The sequence below is a fragment of the Xenopus laevis genome, chromosome 9_10L (assembly GCF_017654675.1).
Source record: "Xenopus laevis strain J_2021 chromosome 9_10L, Xenopus_laevis_v10.1, whole genome shotgun sequence".
Taxonomy (NCBI): Eukaryota; Metazoa; Chordata; class Amphibia; order Anura; family Pipidae; genus Xenopus; species Xenopus laevis.
The window spans coordinates 63,526,385-63,542,626 of record NC_054387.1 but is presented as its reverse complement, the minus strand read 5'-3'; the positions used below and the strand labels follow the sequence as shown (position 1 = coordinate 63,542,626).

Genomic DNA, 16,242 nt, shown 5'->3' with positions numbered 1-16,242 from the left:
ATAATAGGGTTAATCGGGTGTCCAGTAGGAACACGAGTAACAGCTCATTAAAGATACAGTTGGTAACATGTTCTCACAGACAGTGGAAGGAGCATGATTTACCCACAAAACCCAAAGGAAAGAGGAATATATTCTGCAGCTGGGAAATCTCACAGCTTGTATAGAAATATTTCATTCTCATGCCTCTAGGCTCATAGTTCCTATTGAATCTCAGATAAGAGAGTTTCTGTGGGACTGCAAATTATATTGTAGTATAAGGGTTGAACTACACAGATGATTTTCGGTGCGTGTCCATCCGTTCCAAAGCGACGCAAAGAAGTGCAGGCATCACGTTGGATGCGCCGAATCTAATGCAAGTAATATAAATGACACACGTGCGTCGCAGCGTCTTCATCCGACCGTCGTATTACATAATACATTTGTATTACTTACATTAGATACTTACATTAGATGGACTCACACCGAAAATCGCACATGTAGTTCTACCCTAAGGGTTGTGTTTAACCCGGCACTGCAAACCTTAGCAACCAATCAGCAGTTGAACTTTAGTTTTCATTCAAAGCTAATTCAAAAGTGGGTTGGACTACACTTCGGGCTAACCTTGCTTTCTGCTAATGTTTTTATGCTTTCCCCTAAGCTTAACTTCCCACCAACAACCCAGAGCACACTGAGCATGTGCAGTGCACTGGCAGTCAAAGATGGTATAACAATATCCAAGATGGAGAGCTGCTGGAAACAACTTTGAAGGCCTGGATCATTACTGTTATAGGGCTGCTGAACCTCTGGGCTAGTACAGTAAGTTCTGTATATAAAATACATCATTGTAGGCAGGTTTATTTTTATCCTTCAGTTTACCCTAAATTACTTTGGTGCTAGGGTGCAGGACTAATATGGGGTCTATTTATTGGCTCTTATCCTACTGAGATCTATCACTGATTAAACTTTACATTCAATTATCAAGAAATGTCAGTGGAACATCAGCTATTTCACAAGTATTGGTATTATAATTTGAAAAATAGAAATTAGCTAGGTTAGTGATCGTTTAGGAAATACTCTGCTCGGAATATGATTGACAGTTGAAGCTCTTCTGGTAGATTTCATTTTGCCCTTGAGCTATATAGACTGCTATAACCCTCTACAGCCTGCTGGAAAGAAAGTTCATATTGCAATTTTGAGGAATTCCTACTTCTCCTTTTTTTCTGCGAAAAGCTATATTTTTGAACTTTGTTGTTCTGGTTAACTAACCAGTTTAGCAAGTAAAGAAATATATATATATACACACTCACATCCAGTAGTTCTCATTTCTTATTAGCCATTACCCCTATGGCGCTGCAAGCTTTGCTTTAAAAATAATTTATATATTGTTTTTTTCTGATCCCTGTACAGAGGCAGCCAGGAGCTTTGGCAGATAATGACAATGAAAAGGCTGTTTCTACTGCAGGCTGAGCTTTAATTTTACTTTTTGGAAAATGTCAGGAATTAAAATGGAAAGTATAGTTACCAGCAGGTTCAGACTAGCAATTTATATGTTCTGACAAATTTCAGAGTTCTTTTGAGTTCCCAGGCAAGACATGTGCTAGAAGGTTAATAAATCTTTAGTATAATCCTGGGTTCTCTGGGATAAAGCTGCATACATTTCCTCAAGACAAGGCACAATGATGGGGGAAAAAACAAAACTTCCTTCGGCCATTGCCTGTAAGATAAACAAGTTTAGGGGCAGAAGCATGTGGTACTAGACAGTAGATGTCAATGGCTGCCTGGTAACTCTAAACTTATTTTAAAGGGGAAGCCCAACATACTGTATGTAAACTGAAAAGTTGCTTCTTTTAATGGGCTTCCAATGGAATTCCAAAACTTACTGGGAAGCCTTTAAATCACCTTTGAAAGGAGAAAGACAGAGCAGTTGCAAGATTTATTGGTGGTGGGGGGTTCTCAGTTTGTTGCAGTTGGCTCTGCAGTAGGGAGCATAACACACACTCAACAAATATAGCAAAATCTTTGAAAATAATGCTGAACACTTGACCTCTTTTTTGTGTATTCCCTTTAACGATAAAATAGAAAAGGACTTTTTGCAAAGCCCAGAGGGAGTAATGAACTCACAGCTGCCTCCCGGTCAGTTACAGGGGGGTGAGAATGTGCAGTCATGTCAGACTCATGAACTGAAATTTAATCCACTCCTCCTGTTGGAATGTGGCGCAGTGATAGGGTAGTTGAAATACGTTAATTTCAACATAGACAGGGTTTTTTGATTTTTGGAATTTTAAATGCTTTCCAAATAGAACATCACAACTTCACTATTATCTGTGAAACATTTTCCCATAATTCCATAGTTTTGCAGCTTCAAGCATTTTCCTTCCTCTTTAAATGCACCTTGTAAAAAGTTCATCATGAAGGGAATGTTTATAATGAATGCAGGGCTTATAACTTATTCACGTTGGGGTCATTACCACAGAAATTTACATATAAGCATATAGTATTGTGCAGTGTCACTGTACTATCACGAGTGACCCTCTTTCTGTCTGCCCAGTCTTTATATGCCAGTCACACTGGCACAGAGCAGTTTTTGAGCTCAGCACAATAACCCAATTCACTCTTTCCCCACGAGCCCTTTAATGGAAAGCTGCTGATATACAGGGAATCACCTGTCAGCACAGATTCAGCACAGAAATTTTGCCTATAAAGCACTAGATGCAACTCTGCTTCTGCTCAGTCCATAGGGGTCACTGAGCATCTAATTCTCACTCGCTGTGCCCCCTCTGTTATGGAAACTGTAACTAGAATATCTGCTGTTTGTTTATAGAGTCACAGTAACAGCAGTCAGGCTTATTGATTGGCACCCCAGCGTCATGGACTCACTGTATATTGTACAGAATGGGAGTATAGTAGGGACTGGTTTTTTTTCCATCTCTGCATCATAGAAAGTATAATAGTATAGGTGAAGCTACCATATCAGTTGCTTGGCCAGAGACATATGTTAGGAGAGATCCTGGTTGACATCTTTAGGAGTCAGATATGGACTGGGGTAGGCGGCATTTTGAACGCTTGTTTAAGTGGGTTACCAGTTTGGGCAAGAGTGGCATGCAGGATATGCCTGTGTATAGGTGGTACCTTATGGCATGGAGCCAAGGTTTCTATCCAATGGGCCAATACATATACATAGGTCAGTGTGATGGTTTTCTGTTGGATAGATGGTACCTGGCCCCCAGATACTAGTCAATGTAGTATCAGGGGCAGAGATTATTCCATGTTACCCTAGCAACCAGTAGGTTATGCTGTTGGTTGCTGTGGCTTGCTAGAATTAAAACAACATTGTGCCTGTTAATACATTACGCCTTTAGAGATTCTGCACCCCCAGCATAGAAGTATATTGGACCATTTTCTGAAGTATCAATTTTAAATATGTGAAATAATGCACATTTTTTCCTCTTTCTTCTGGAGGATTGGGACTGGGCGAGGCAAAGGAAAGAGCAGCTGGCATAGCACAAATCTATCTGTTTCTCCTCTCTGTGTAAGTGGCATGATGTGCCGAGGAATCTGCCTATGCCATACGAACTGAATGCTAATGATTTAGCAGAGCTAAGGGAGTGAGATAGGAGCAGAGCAGACACACAGCTGAGGGTTCAGAGGAGAAAGGGAGGCTGAACTCTTCATCCCCTCCCCCTGCTTTATCCTCACTCGGTTCCAAGGCACATGCTTAACCCTTACACTCACCTCTTTAGAAAGTAGGTGTATAGCAAGGCTTTTCAGGGAGTGTCAGAATTGGTATTCACCCAAATTGAAGCCCCCTCTGCTATATATTGCAGAAGTCTATGACTAGGGCACGAAACACATTAGGCCTTCTGGAAACTCTATACTTTATATATACAAAGAAGACATGTTGGGCACCGTTTTTTTTGTATTCATTCTACACAAAGGACCATGGCTTGTGGAGTGAGAGATTTCCAGCCATCTGGAAGGTGACATTACACTCACAATTGCCCTTTATTTATTGCTTTTATATTAGTGTTGCATGGACCAGCCCAATACCTCTCATTTCCCCCCACTGGCATGCTCCCTTTAATAATGGATTTATAAGTCATAGCAGCACAGCAGGTTGGAAAATGGCAGATCAGACAACACTCACAAGTGGGATCATGGATCCAGATAATTGCCATGGAAACAAAAGAGTTGCAATTCCAATAGATACGAAATACATCAATTTTGGAGAAAGAGTGCCCAAGAACATTTTACAGACATACTTTAAATGATGGTGTATAAATGGTGGTAAACCACCTCCTAAAGCTATATCACTTTTATACCACAACATGATCCAGAAAGCTTGGGACCTCAGGTTTTCTGGATAACAGATCTTTCTGTAGTTTGAAATCATGTAAACATTAAATAAACCAAATAGGCTGGTTTCGCTTCCAATAAGAATTACTTATATCTTAGTTGGGATCAATTACAAGGTACTGTTTTGTTATTACAGGGAAAAAGAAAATCATTTTTAAAAATTTGGATTATTTGGATGAAATGGAGTCTATGGGAGTCGGCCTTTCAGTAATTTGGTTCTTTCTGGATAATATGTTTCCGGATCCTATACCTGTATAGATTCAATGGGATCTTAGCTACCCACCTCCTTTCTATTTGTCGCTGAACTATAGGGTAGCATTAACGTTACAAAGGTGATGGTAAATAAACATTTGGGGGCCCATTTAATTAGTTAGAGTGAAGGAATAGAGGAAAAAAAGTTTGATTGTTCGAATGGTCGAATATGGCTACTTCGACCATCGAATGGGCTACTTCGACCTTCTACTACGACCTTGGACTTCGAATCGAACGATTCGAACTAAAAACCGTTCGACTATTCCATAGTCGAAGTACTGTCTCTTTAAAAAATTATTCGACCCCCTAGTTTGCCACCTAAAACCTACCGAGGCCAATGTTAGCCTATGGGGAAGTTCCCATAGGCTTTCCAAGGTTTTTTTGATCAAAGGAATTTAGTTCGATCGATGGATTAAAATCCTTTGATTCGTTCGATTCGAAGGATTTAATTGTTCGATCGAACGATTATTCCTTCGATCGAACGAATTGAGCTAAATCCTTCGACTTCGATATTCAAAGTCGAAGGATTTCAATTCGGCAGTCGAATATCGAGGGTTAATTAACCCTCAATATTCGACCCTAGGTAAATTTGCCCCTTGGTCTTACTTTCGTTTTTTTTGTCTTTTCTTACTTATTTACTTTGATTCACAAATGATATATATATATATTTTTTCTTAAGTGTACTTAGTTTGGGTAAGTCCGACATATCAATTCAGTTCTCATATGGTACCAACTGTAAAAATCCTACTGGTAATACAGGTATGGGATATGGGTATGGAAAGGCCATCTCCCATAGACTCCATTTTATCCAAATAATCCTAATTTTTATAAATTATTTCCTTTTTCTTTAATAAAAGAGTATCTTGTATGTGATCCAAACTAAGATATAATTAATCCTTATTGGAAGCAGCACCAGCCTCTTGGGTTTATTTAATGTTAACAGGATTTTTAAGTAATGAGGTATGAAGATCCAATTATGGAAAGATCCCTTATCTGGAAAGCCCCAGGTCCCGAGCATTCTGGATAACAGGTCCCATACCTGTATATTCAATCTTTAGAGGGGTTTCCCCTCTGTACACAAATATGACCAAATTAGAAAAATGCACAGTAACGAATGTTTTAATTGTCAATGGATACAGTATGTTATGCCGAATATTCTACTGCTTCACATGTAAAAAATAAAGATTTTTTTTTAAGTGCTGCATTTCTAGGCTACTAAAAATGCAGCATTTAAGAACCAGGGCAGCCTTTGCCTTTAAGGATATATTTTTGCAATTGGTATTTGTGGTTTTTAGCTGCTAACTCCTACAGTGGAAGGAACTGTACATAAGCACTGCCCACAGCATATACAGTACATCTCTCTATGACTGATGTGACCAAAATAAAATTCTTATATCAGAACATGAAGAGAATCAAATTGAGCTCTGCCGTGTGGAATAACATTAAAATGTAACAGTTCTGCAATAATACTGGCTTTTGCTCCATTGTTTCAGAACCAGGAAACACAAAGGAATAAACAGCACTATCAATAGCAACTACATTTACAATTGATTACAATCATTTTCCGAAAGGGAATGAAGTTTCTGAAATCTAGCAGTGCAGGTGCGTTGGTTTTGATTGTCCATGTGTCAGGTGGTTGTGCTGTATAATAATATCAAGAGCCTTGCTTTCCTATTGTGATAAAAGCACCGCCAACACTAAATCACTGCTTTTTCCTGTGCAATACAATTATACCAGTAGGCGAGGCGGCTGGGAGCAAAGGTCACATCTCCAACAATCCATTAATGCTCAGAAACAGTTTCCTCTTCCATTATCTTCTTTTTTCCTTTTCGTTGCTATTTTTTTTAACACTGCCAGGTGTGTGAGACGACACAAGACCAAAAATAGCTAGCGCTAATGTGAGGTGTAACAATAGGGACACACAGCCTCTCAGTATCTAAATGTGACTCTACCGTGGCTTAAACTTCACATAAACACAATTAATTTAAAGGGACAGTATACTGCTTCTATTTGTGCCTGATTCATGTATGGGATCCGTTATCCGGAAACCCATTATTCAGAAAGTTCCAATTTACGGAATGGCCATCTCCCAATTTATCCAAATAATCCAAAAATTTTTTAAATGATTTCCTTTTTCTCTGTAATAACAAATCAGTACCTTGTACTTGACTCAAAGATATTCATAAGATATAATTAATCCTTATTGTACGCAGAACCAGCCCATTGGGTTTAGTTTGTTTTCATGATTTTCTATTAGATTTAAGGTATGAAGATCCAAATTACAGAAAGATCTGTTTTCCGTAAGGTCCAGAGCATTCTGGATAATAGATTTAAGGTATGAAGATCCAAATTACAGAAAGATCTGTTATGCGGAAGGTCCAGAGCATTCTGGATCATAGGTTCAATACCTGTATAACTTTAGGGGCCCATTTCTTTAAACCTCAATTTTTTCTGGTTGAGGTTTTTATGGGGAAAACTCGAATTTTCATGGAAAAAAAGTCACATTTTTAGAAATTCATTATACCCCAAAGCTGCTCATAATCTGAAAATACCCCATCTCAAACCTGTCTTGGTCATGTAGAAGTCAATGGCAATTGCAGTTGCTTCTTGACATCCTGATCTGTGCTGTATAATCCGAAAAATTCTGGTTTTTCGTCCATTAATTTCGAACAGAGTTCTTGCAGCAAAAACTCGTTAACATCAAGTTTTTGGAGCATCAATCGCACAATACAAATTGATGCTTCATTTTGTTGGGACGTTTTGTTGGGCCATTTTGTTGCTCCGTTTTTTTTCAAGAAAAAATAATGTTAAATGAGTTAAATTCGTGGAAGGGAGTTAGGTCGTTTTCAGAAAAAAAGAGATAAATTCAAGTTTTAGTAAATCGGCCCCTTAGTATTATAGGAAAAGAGGAAAATGTAGAGCACACTTCCTCATAAAATAAAAAACACTGTTTATTATTACAATAAAAAACGCAGATGGCTGCTGTATGCCATAAAATGGATAAATGTAAATCCTTTTTAAATTGGTCTTCATTATTTTTTTGTTTATATACGTTTTTTTAGTTATTTCCTTATTCTTTTGCTTCTTTCCAGCTTTCAAATGGGGGGGGGGTCTAAAAAGCAACTGCTCTGTAAGGCTACAAATGTATTGTTATTGCTACTTTTTATTACTCATCTTTCTATTCAGGCCTCTCCTATTCATATTCCAGTCTCTTATTCAAATCAGTGCATGGTTGATATTTTGGATCCTAGCAGCCAGATTGCTGAAATTGTAAACTGGAGAGCTGCTGAATAAAAAGCTAAACAACTCAAGAACCACAAATAAAAATTGCAAATTGTCTCAGAATATCACATACACCAAACAGGAACTGGGGACATTTTGGTAACAATCCGGGGCTGCAGGCTGAGCTGTCAAAATCAGGACTGTCCTGCGAAAAACGGTACGGTTGGGAGGTATGCATACAGTGCATACCATGAATTTACTGAATAACTGGTGACTCGTTCTTGTCACCCCTTGCCAACTTATTTCTAAGATTTCAAATAACAAGGCATCTGTTCGGGCTGTGCAGTCAATGTCCTCTTTAAAACTAGTTACAAAAAAGACCATAAAACCAGTTATTCAGTGTAATGATGTGTTACTACTATATGTTGCAAGGTTTTCTTTTGCTTTCTTTGCTTTTCCCCTCAACTTCCTTGTGCAGTCAGATTTCCAAACATTCTCATGAGACGCAGTGACCCCAGCAATCTCGTGACCAATGGCTAGCCACGCTGAACAAACACTCAGATTCATCTAAACCCAGTTAAAGGAGTCCTCCTCCAAAAAACTGATTCACTCCCGGCTGGACTCGCACACCTGTTCCTTGCAGGCCCGTTCTGTTTGTTGGGAAAGAGTTAACAGGAGGCCATATGTTGCGGTCTGGAAGTGGGCCAGAATCGTCTGGATGTATTAACTGACCGTGAGATGATAATCTGCTTTGTGCCAGTTGCAAGGTCATGAGGGTTCCCGGCGAGGCTTGGGCTGGAGAGGAGTGGGACTGGAACAGTACAGAACATCGCATGAGAAGATTAATTAAATGCTATCATCTTCTTTGCTGAAATCCAACCTGTATCCCTCCAGCTACTGAGTTTCAGCCATTGGGAGACAACTATGGGGGCTGTCTTTTTGAGTGATGGAGGGCTATAGTATGGACTGGATGCCGATAATTAATCATATACCCCTCAACTACTATCTCCCCCAGGGCTACTAAAATGTTATGTTTTTACCTAACTTCGAGGGGAATTTACTGGGCTCCACAGCAAAATCATTTTTAGGGCCCCCTTAACTTTGGTAATAAGACATTTTTTAATAAACGTATATTGAGTCAGTACCCACAATACTCCCCACTTTATCTCCACTGGGTCTTGAAGCTTACATCAGTCCATCTATTTTTAGTTGCAAAATAGTCACTTGCGCTAAGTTTGAGATACAAATAGAGGCTTAAATAAACACCGGGCCCTACAGTAAATTCATTAAATTTCTTATGTCAGGGCCCCCATACACATTGGGTCCCCAGCAACCACAGGGCCTGCTTCCCCTATAAAGGCTGAAAGGCTCCCCCAATTTAAAGGCTGAAAGAAACTGCAATTATTTGTTTAATGTTGGGCAATATATGCCACATTCCATTATACCAGTGATCGCCAATCAGTGGCTCATAAGCACCAACCCTTTCAATGTTGCTCAGAGGAGGTGCTTATTTTTAATTGGCTTTAAGGCAAGTTTCTGTTGTATAAAAAAACAGATATACTACCAAACTGAGCCTCCTGTAGGTTGACACTGCACAAACAGCCAGTCACAGCACTGAATGTTGCTCACAGATAAAAAAGGTTGGGATCCCCTGCATTATACATTCAATTAATTTAAAATAGAAGGTTACTTTACAGGTGAGCTAGAGGGCTAATGGCACCCCTGTCTAATAAGTACAGTCATAGTACAGACTGACTTTAGTTCCCCTTTAATCCCAAAAGTGCCTTTTATTTGTTGTTTTATCTGAATTTCCGCTGTTAAACAGAGAAACCTGAGAGGATTCATAGATGATAGAGTATTGCATAAATAGGGGTTTCCCTAAACATTATTTACGTTCCTCGTTCCTGGATTGAGGGTTGGGCAGTTCCCCGAGGTCCTAGTACAGTGCAGGAACCGTCAGTCCTGTCAGCGTCACTAATAACAAAACAATGGCATTTTAAGACTATAAATATTTTTTATGGCTTTTGCTGAATAGCACAAGGGCTCTCCCACGGCCCAGGGGTGTTGTACAGTTGTTATTGGTGTGTAAACCTCAGCCAGAATGCATCCATTGTTTTTAGACACTGGTTGAGAAGACTTACATCTGTGCGTGATTTTTACATTGACAGGAAAAGCAGTATGGCACCAGCATGCCTGGTTAAAGGGGCTATTTACCTTCTTAAAACAGTGTTTTCAAATAATACAACTTCATTATTGTATTTTTCAGTTGATTTTTATATTGTATTTTGTAACATTTTACTAAACTGTGTTTAGGAAACAGGTGGAGGTTGGGCAAGGATTTTGTTGGTCAGTGGGAATAAACGCCCGAAATTCCTTTTTATTCGAAGTCAGTCATCTTTAATCAGGTGCCCTCCACCATAGTGTTTTAATAGTCATAACCAGCAATGCAGAGAATAGCACGGGGCAGGCACCGTTGATCCAAGTTCCTGCCATGGTTTCTTTGCCCATTCACAACAGGGGACATGTCACTGATACCCATAAACCTGTCATTATTATACATTGCCAATGCCCCATATAGTATGACCTTTAGTAGATTAAAATGTTGTATACACATTAAATAACATCATATAATCATAAAGTAAATTAGTGCTTAATTAGAGCATGTGATGATGTGGATCTTTTAGTATTTCACTTCCCCAAACAAAGAATCAATTAAAACTCAGCATTGTGGTGGCTAGGGGTTATGGACTAGTCTCTTTCCATGGTGGGTGATCCTGTGCCTATTTTCCCTTTCCCGAAGAAAGGGAATTGTGTGGTGAGATGTTTTCTCTCCATACAGGGCATTGATTTCATTGTATTTCAATGAATTGTGGGAATATAAGAATTTGGCAAATACAATGTGAATAAGGACACTGGTAAGAGAGACATTGGTGCCCAGGCGGCACTAACACAAACAATATGGGCAGGAAAAGGAAAACACAAGAGTACAATGCATTTGAAATATTTATTTTGCTGCTTCTCCTTGTGCCTCTTCAAAATGGTGCTTTGAGTTATTAACCTTCTCCAGGTTCACTTCAAATAAAAACAGCATTTCCCTGAAGTCTGTCAGAAGAGATTGCTATCATATTGATCAGGTTGGCTCCAGGTCAGCCATTCATTAGAATTACCAATAGTGACCCAGGTATTAACCGTTCATTAGAATTACCAATACTGACCCCAGGTATTAACCATTCATTAGAATTACCCAAGCCTAAAATTTTAATTTGGCATAGAATACCGCTCTATTTTTTTTTTCTTTTCTTCTACCTTTATGGTCATGCTGCAGATAGCAGGTCCAAGTAGGTAGAGATCCAAGTTGCAGTTCGGGGTCTTAAGGTGGTCATAGTTGTTACAATTAAGATTGAGATTACTATTCCAGGAAAGATTGTCCATTTCAAAACACAAGCGTAACGCTGAAGTGTCAGATATACAGGTAGAAACAATAGAATTTTAACTGTATCTAACGATTCAGCACTTACAGTGGCCAATGTTTAGGTGCCTTCAAAGGTATGAAGAAAAATTTTCTGGCCAGTCCGATCAACAAGCCAACCATATCCAAGTCTTCTGCCGATATCTTAAGACTCGTTCAGGTCTTTTCCAGACTCAAGTGTAAAGTTAGCCACACACTGTCAGATGTGCTTCTTTGGTGATCTGATATTTATCTGATTTGGCCACCAACTCAGAGGCCAAAGATTGGATCATAATGGGGGCCTAGGAAGAGCTAATGTTCAAGAACTAAATCAGATCTTCTATGTGGGCCTCTTCTAACAAGAATCTATACCTGCCTGACAGATATCTGGCAAACCAGTAAACTGCTGACTCGGTCTGGAGGGGCCAAGTTGGCTGCTTATATCAGCCCGTGTATGGACACTTTAAAGCTGGCCATACTTGTACAGATTTAATTGGGTGACAAAGCTCAACAAAGAATTTGGCTAGAAATGCTACACTTTATATTTAGGGAACAGGCCTTTCTGCCTCATGCCGCAAGTAGTTCCCCATTTTACATGCTCTGGGTTGGTGTCACTTACCTGAGCACATGGAACCTTCTCATATATAATTACAAAAGTCATGAAACAAGGCTAATTGGTAATTATTTAGATTATTATATGGTAGCATAGAAAGTGGTGCAATCTGCATCAGTGAAGGTGAATAATCAGGCCTGACAAGATCCACGATGGAGAGCTGCTTTAAAAACTTTGAGGTCCTTGATTCATTACTGTTATAGGGTTTCTGAACCGCTGGTACAGTGAGTATATAAAATACAGAATTCTTAGCAATATTCCTTTCTAGCTATTAATTCTACTTTTAATAAGCAATTGTATCCCCAAATCAACTGTAGTTTACTAAACATTATGTATTGTTTATAGGCAAAAATGGAGAGTTTATTCATCGCTAGTAGCATTTGCGAAAGGAAATAGCCTTTGGGTATTTAAAACAAGACACTTTAGTAGCACTTGCTCTTGTGTGAGTGCAGTTTGTCATCTCTAAATCTCTGTTAAAATCAAATGTTTACAAAAGTTTCACATTGTGTTTGGGCCAAGAAAGTCACAACCACAAATTCTTGAAGCACATCCTTACTTAACATATTTGTGTTGTGTAAACAACATTTATAGCGTGTCTGACTGACTGCACTGGGAAATTAGTGTTTCCTGCTCTGTTTTATTTTGGTGGGGTCACTAACTCAATTATGGATCAAAACAAGATACGAAACAGAATCGCTAATGTGTACAATTGAACGTGTGGTAAACGCTGGGTTATTTATTTGTAACTTCATCCTAACAAACATAAACAATCTCTCTAAGATCTAGGTGGGCAACAGTCTATTTTTAGATTCTATGGGGCAGGGAGTCAGTGATCTCTTTCCAGCTTTGTTGTATAATTATTTTTATTTTGTCCCCTGTTTGTATCTGCACTGTGTTGCTAAATAGTACCGTACTGAGCTTTGTATACAGCAGCGATATATAAATACCATGACCCACTGGGTGTTGTGGGAAAGCCCGCCATGGACCTGTGTGGCAGTGAATGCAGCTATAAAGAAGGAGGGCAAGGGGAATGGCTACCCACCTTTGTGCTGGTGACCATATGCCTCCATATATGCAAATTGTCTGTTTGGTTGGTTTAAAAGTGATCAGCTGACCTTAAAAGCTGAGACATTTTACCACATTAACATGGATATCTAGGAACAGTGGTGTAATTTGGCTACCCTCACCCAGGGGTTCGCCTCTCCCATTGGAGATCTAGAACAAGGATAATGGACCGCAGGACAGAAAGGCTCACAATGGGGTTAATGGAACTTCTCTGACTAAGTGGCACCCACAGTTGCAGGGTCTGCTCCCTGCTAGTTACACCACTATGGTGGAGCCATGAAAACATGGCAGTGTGGTGCCCTGCAGAAAGGTGATTTGTTTTCTTGAAGAAGAGGTGGACCAGGCCAGGAGGCTGTACTGCCACAGTGATTTTATTTTAAAGGCAACATCCACATTAAGATCTAGCACAGTTGTACCTTTCAGGCACATAGCATTACAGATTATGCCAATGCTAGATCTAGAAGCCTTTCAGACAGTTCTTGCCAGCTTAACTGTAGTTTAGCAAAGGCTGCCGACACTAAGGACTGCTTCAGGTGTTATCCTGACGCTCTGCTTGTGCTGCATGTGAGCTAAACTCTGTGAAAATCCATCCTGCGCTGCAGGAGTTAATGAGGGTGCAGGGTGAAAAAGCCGATTAGACACGGATGTCATGTGTCTTGTAATTAGGGGAGGCCTCTCGGTAAGATAAAAGTTTATCTGTGAGCTGCAGCCATTCACAGCCTGCAAAAGCTTGCCAATGCCGCTGGGTTTCTCTGTGCCATTAATAAGGAGAAAACTGAGGCTGAAGCCACATGCTTCTTGGGTTGGGGGATGTGGGAGTCTCGGGAAATAATCCTTAAATTCCAGAAGTAAAATGCTGCGGAGAGTAGGGTAAGTCCTGCATTGGTTACTTTTATTGTATATGTATTGGATGTAACACAGTTGCAGTTGGTCCAAAAACCGTACTTTTTAGTAGCACTTGTCTAGAATATCCAGCCAGGTAAAAGGCTTTAGTGCTGAACGCGAGAGAGTGTCCCACCCACTACTAGGGATAGGAGATTTTTGGCCCTCCTGCTATTGCAGAAATGCAGGTTCCCATCATGCGGTATCTGGGAGTTTGTTATTCAGCATATCGATGGCAAAACAATACTTTTACACACATTCATGTAATAGTAAATCCAGCCCTGCAGGTTTCTAGGTATGTGCCCTCCACAGCAGAAAAGACTAACAGTAACACCAAAAAATGAAAGTGTTTTAAAGGAATGACAATATAATTTACTGTTGCTTTGCACTGGTAAAACTGGTGTGTTTGCTTCAGAAACACCACTATAATTTACATAACCAAGCTACTGTGTAGCCATGGGGGCAGCCATTCATGCACAGGATACAAAGTATAAGATAAAGTATAATAAGTTATGAAGAATCCCATTGTATACTACAGAGCTTATCTGTTATCTGCTATGTGTCCTGTGCCTTTTCTCCCTTTTCAGATTTGAAAGGCTGCCCCTATGGCTACACGACAACTTGTTTACCGTATATAAACTGTAAGAGTTTCTGAAGAAAACACACCAGTTTTACCAGTGCAGGATAACAGTACATTATATTTTCATTACTTAAATACACTCATTTTAAAGTGTTACTGTTCCTTTCATGGATTCTGGCACAACAACATCCTGAAGCCATAGAGAAACTTTACACACTGGATAAACAATCTTAGCTGAGCCATGCTGCCCTGAGGAGGGATCCTAGTGTTCCCCTTTTTCATAGTTCATCACTTGGCATTAGAGTATGTACATGTGCCCGCTTGTTGCTCCTTCTGTGTGTAACAACTTGTCTGACTGAAAGAAAGAGTCCTAAACAGACACAAATACTAAATAATAGAACATGGGTACGGGGGGGGGATAATTCGGATCCCATAGTGTTATGGTATCTTTGTACAGGCTATGAGCAAACTCAGGGGTCTGTTCCTGCTGAATTGTCTATAGTACAGGGAAATACCTGGTATAATTTCATGGGATCTCTCTGTAAGGCCTTATAGTACTGGTCTAGGAATAGTACTGGTCTAGGACAGTGCTGTCCAACTTCTGTGGTACCGAGGGCCAAAATTTTACTGGCATGTGGTGGAGGGCCGACAATAGAAGTCAGTGTTGGCTACTCCCCCTTTTAAACCACATCCACTGTAAACCACACCCACATTACCACAAGGACTTATAAGATCATATCCACATTAACGGTGGTAGCACACCAAAAAACCAAATGGTTGGTGCTCACTGCAGGGAAATCCCTCATCATTCATATGTGAAAAATTGAAGTCATGTTAAAACCATACCCTTAAATCCATATGCCTCATCCTCCCCTGTGGATAATACAACGACCCCTAACACATGATTAAACACCTTAGGGGGCCCTTAACAACAATTTCCAAATGCTAACAAACCCCCAGAACAAACCACTAACAGGCTTCCATTCCACAGGTAGCGTAGGGCAAGCAGAGAATGGGACACACAAGCCGCACTGGGCAAGCAGAGAATGGCGCACACAAAAACAGCACTGGACAAGCAGAGAATGGCACACACAAGCAGCAATGGGCAAGCAGAGAATGGCACACACAAGCAGAACTGAGTAAGCAGAGAATGGCACACACAGGCAGCACTGGGCAAGCAGAGAATAGCACACACAGGCAGCACTGGGCAAGCAGAGAATGGCACACACAAGCAGCACTGGGCAAGCAGAGAATAGCACACACAGGCAGCACTGGGCAAGCAGAGAATGGCACACACAGGCAGCACCAATTAAGCAGAGAATGGCACACACAAGCAGCACTGGGCAAGCAGAGAATGGCACACACAGGCAGCACTGGGCAAGCAGAGAATGGCACACACAAGCAGCAATGGGCAAGCAGAGAATGGCACACACAAGCAGCACTGAGTAACCAGAGAATGGCGCACACAAGCAGCACTGAGTAAGCAGAGAATGGCGCAGAGAATGGCACACACAGAGAGGGAAGGCAGAACAGAGCAGGAGACGGAAAACTCAGTCTAATATGTACTACATACAGTGACACAGTGCTGGTGCCCCATTAGCATTTTGAATAAGGTGTGAACAGGTGAACAATGTGGGCAGTTTCAGTCTGGGTCTCTGGTGTGAACAGTACAGGCTTTAAGGATATAAACAATAGAAGTGTCACAAGTGTGAACAATGCAGGAGGGTCACAGGTGTGAAAAATACAGGGTTTAGTCTGAATGTGAGGTTTAAACAATGCAGGGGCCAGTTAATCTCTGTAGTGATACCTTTTAAATTTTACATATGGTAAGAAGACGCAGCATGTGGG

The 16,242-nt window shown here is 40.3% G+C and overlaps 1 protein-coding gene across 2 annotated transcripts in view; it reads left to right on the top strand.

The window, feature by feature from the left end:
- pnkd.L (PNKD, MBL domain containing L homeolog) overlaps positions 1 to 16,242 on the top strand; it is a 48,194-nt gene that overhangs the window by 9,239 nt on the left and 22,713 nt on the right. Inside the window, exon 1 of one of the 2 annotated variants that reach the window (XM_018235748.2) lies at positions 13,641 to 13,802. The exons of the other annotated variant lie outside the window; for it this stretch is intronic. Within the exon in view, the coding sequence (XP_018091237.1) occupies positions 13,786 to 13,802 (17 nt within the window). The 5' untranslated portion in view covers positions 13,641 to 13,785. Of the gene's footprint in view, positions 1 to 13,640; positions 13,803 to 16,242 lie in introns of those variants that run through there. 2 annotated transcript variants of the gene reach the window in all.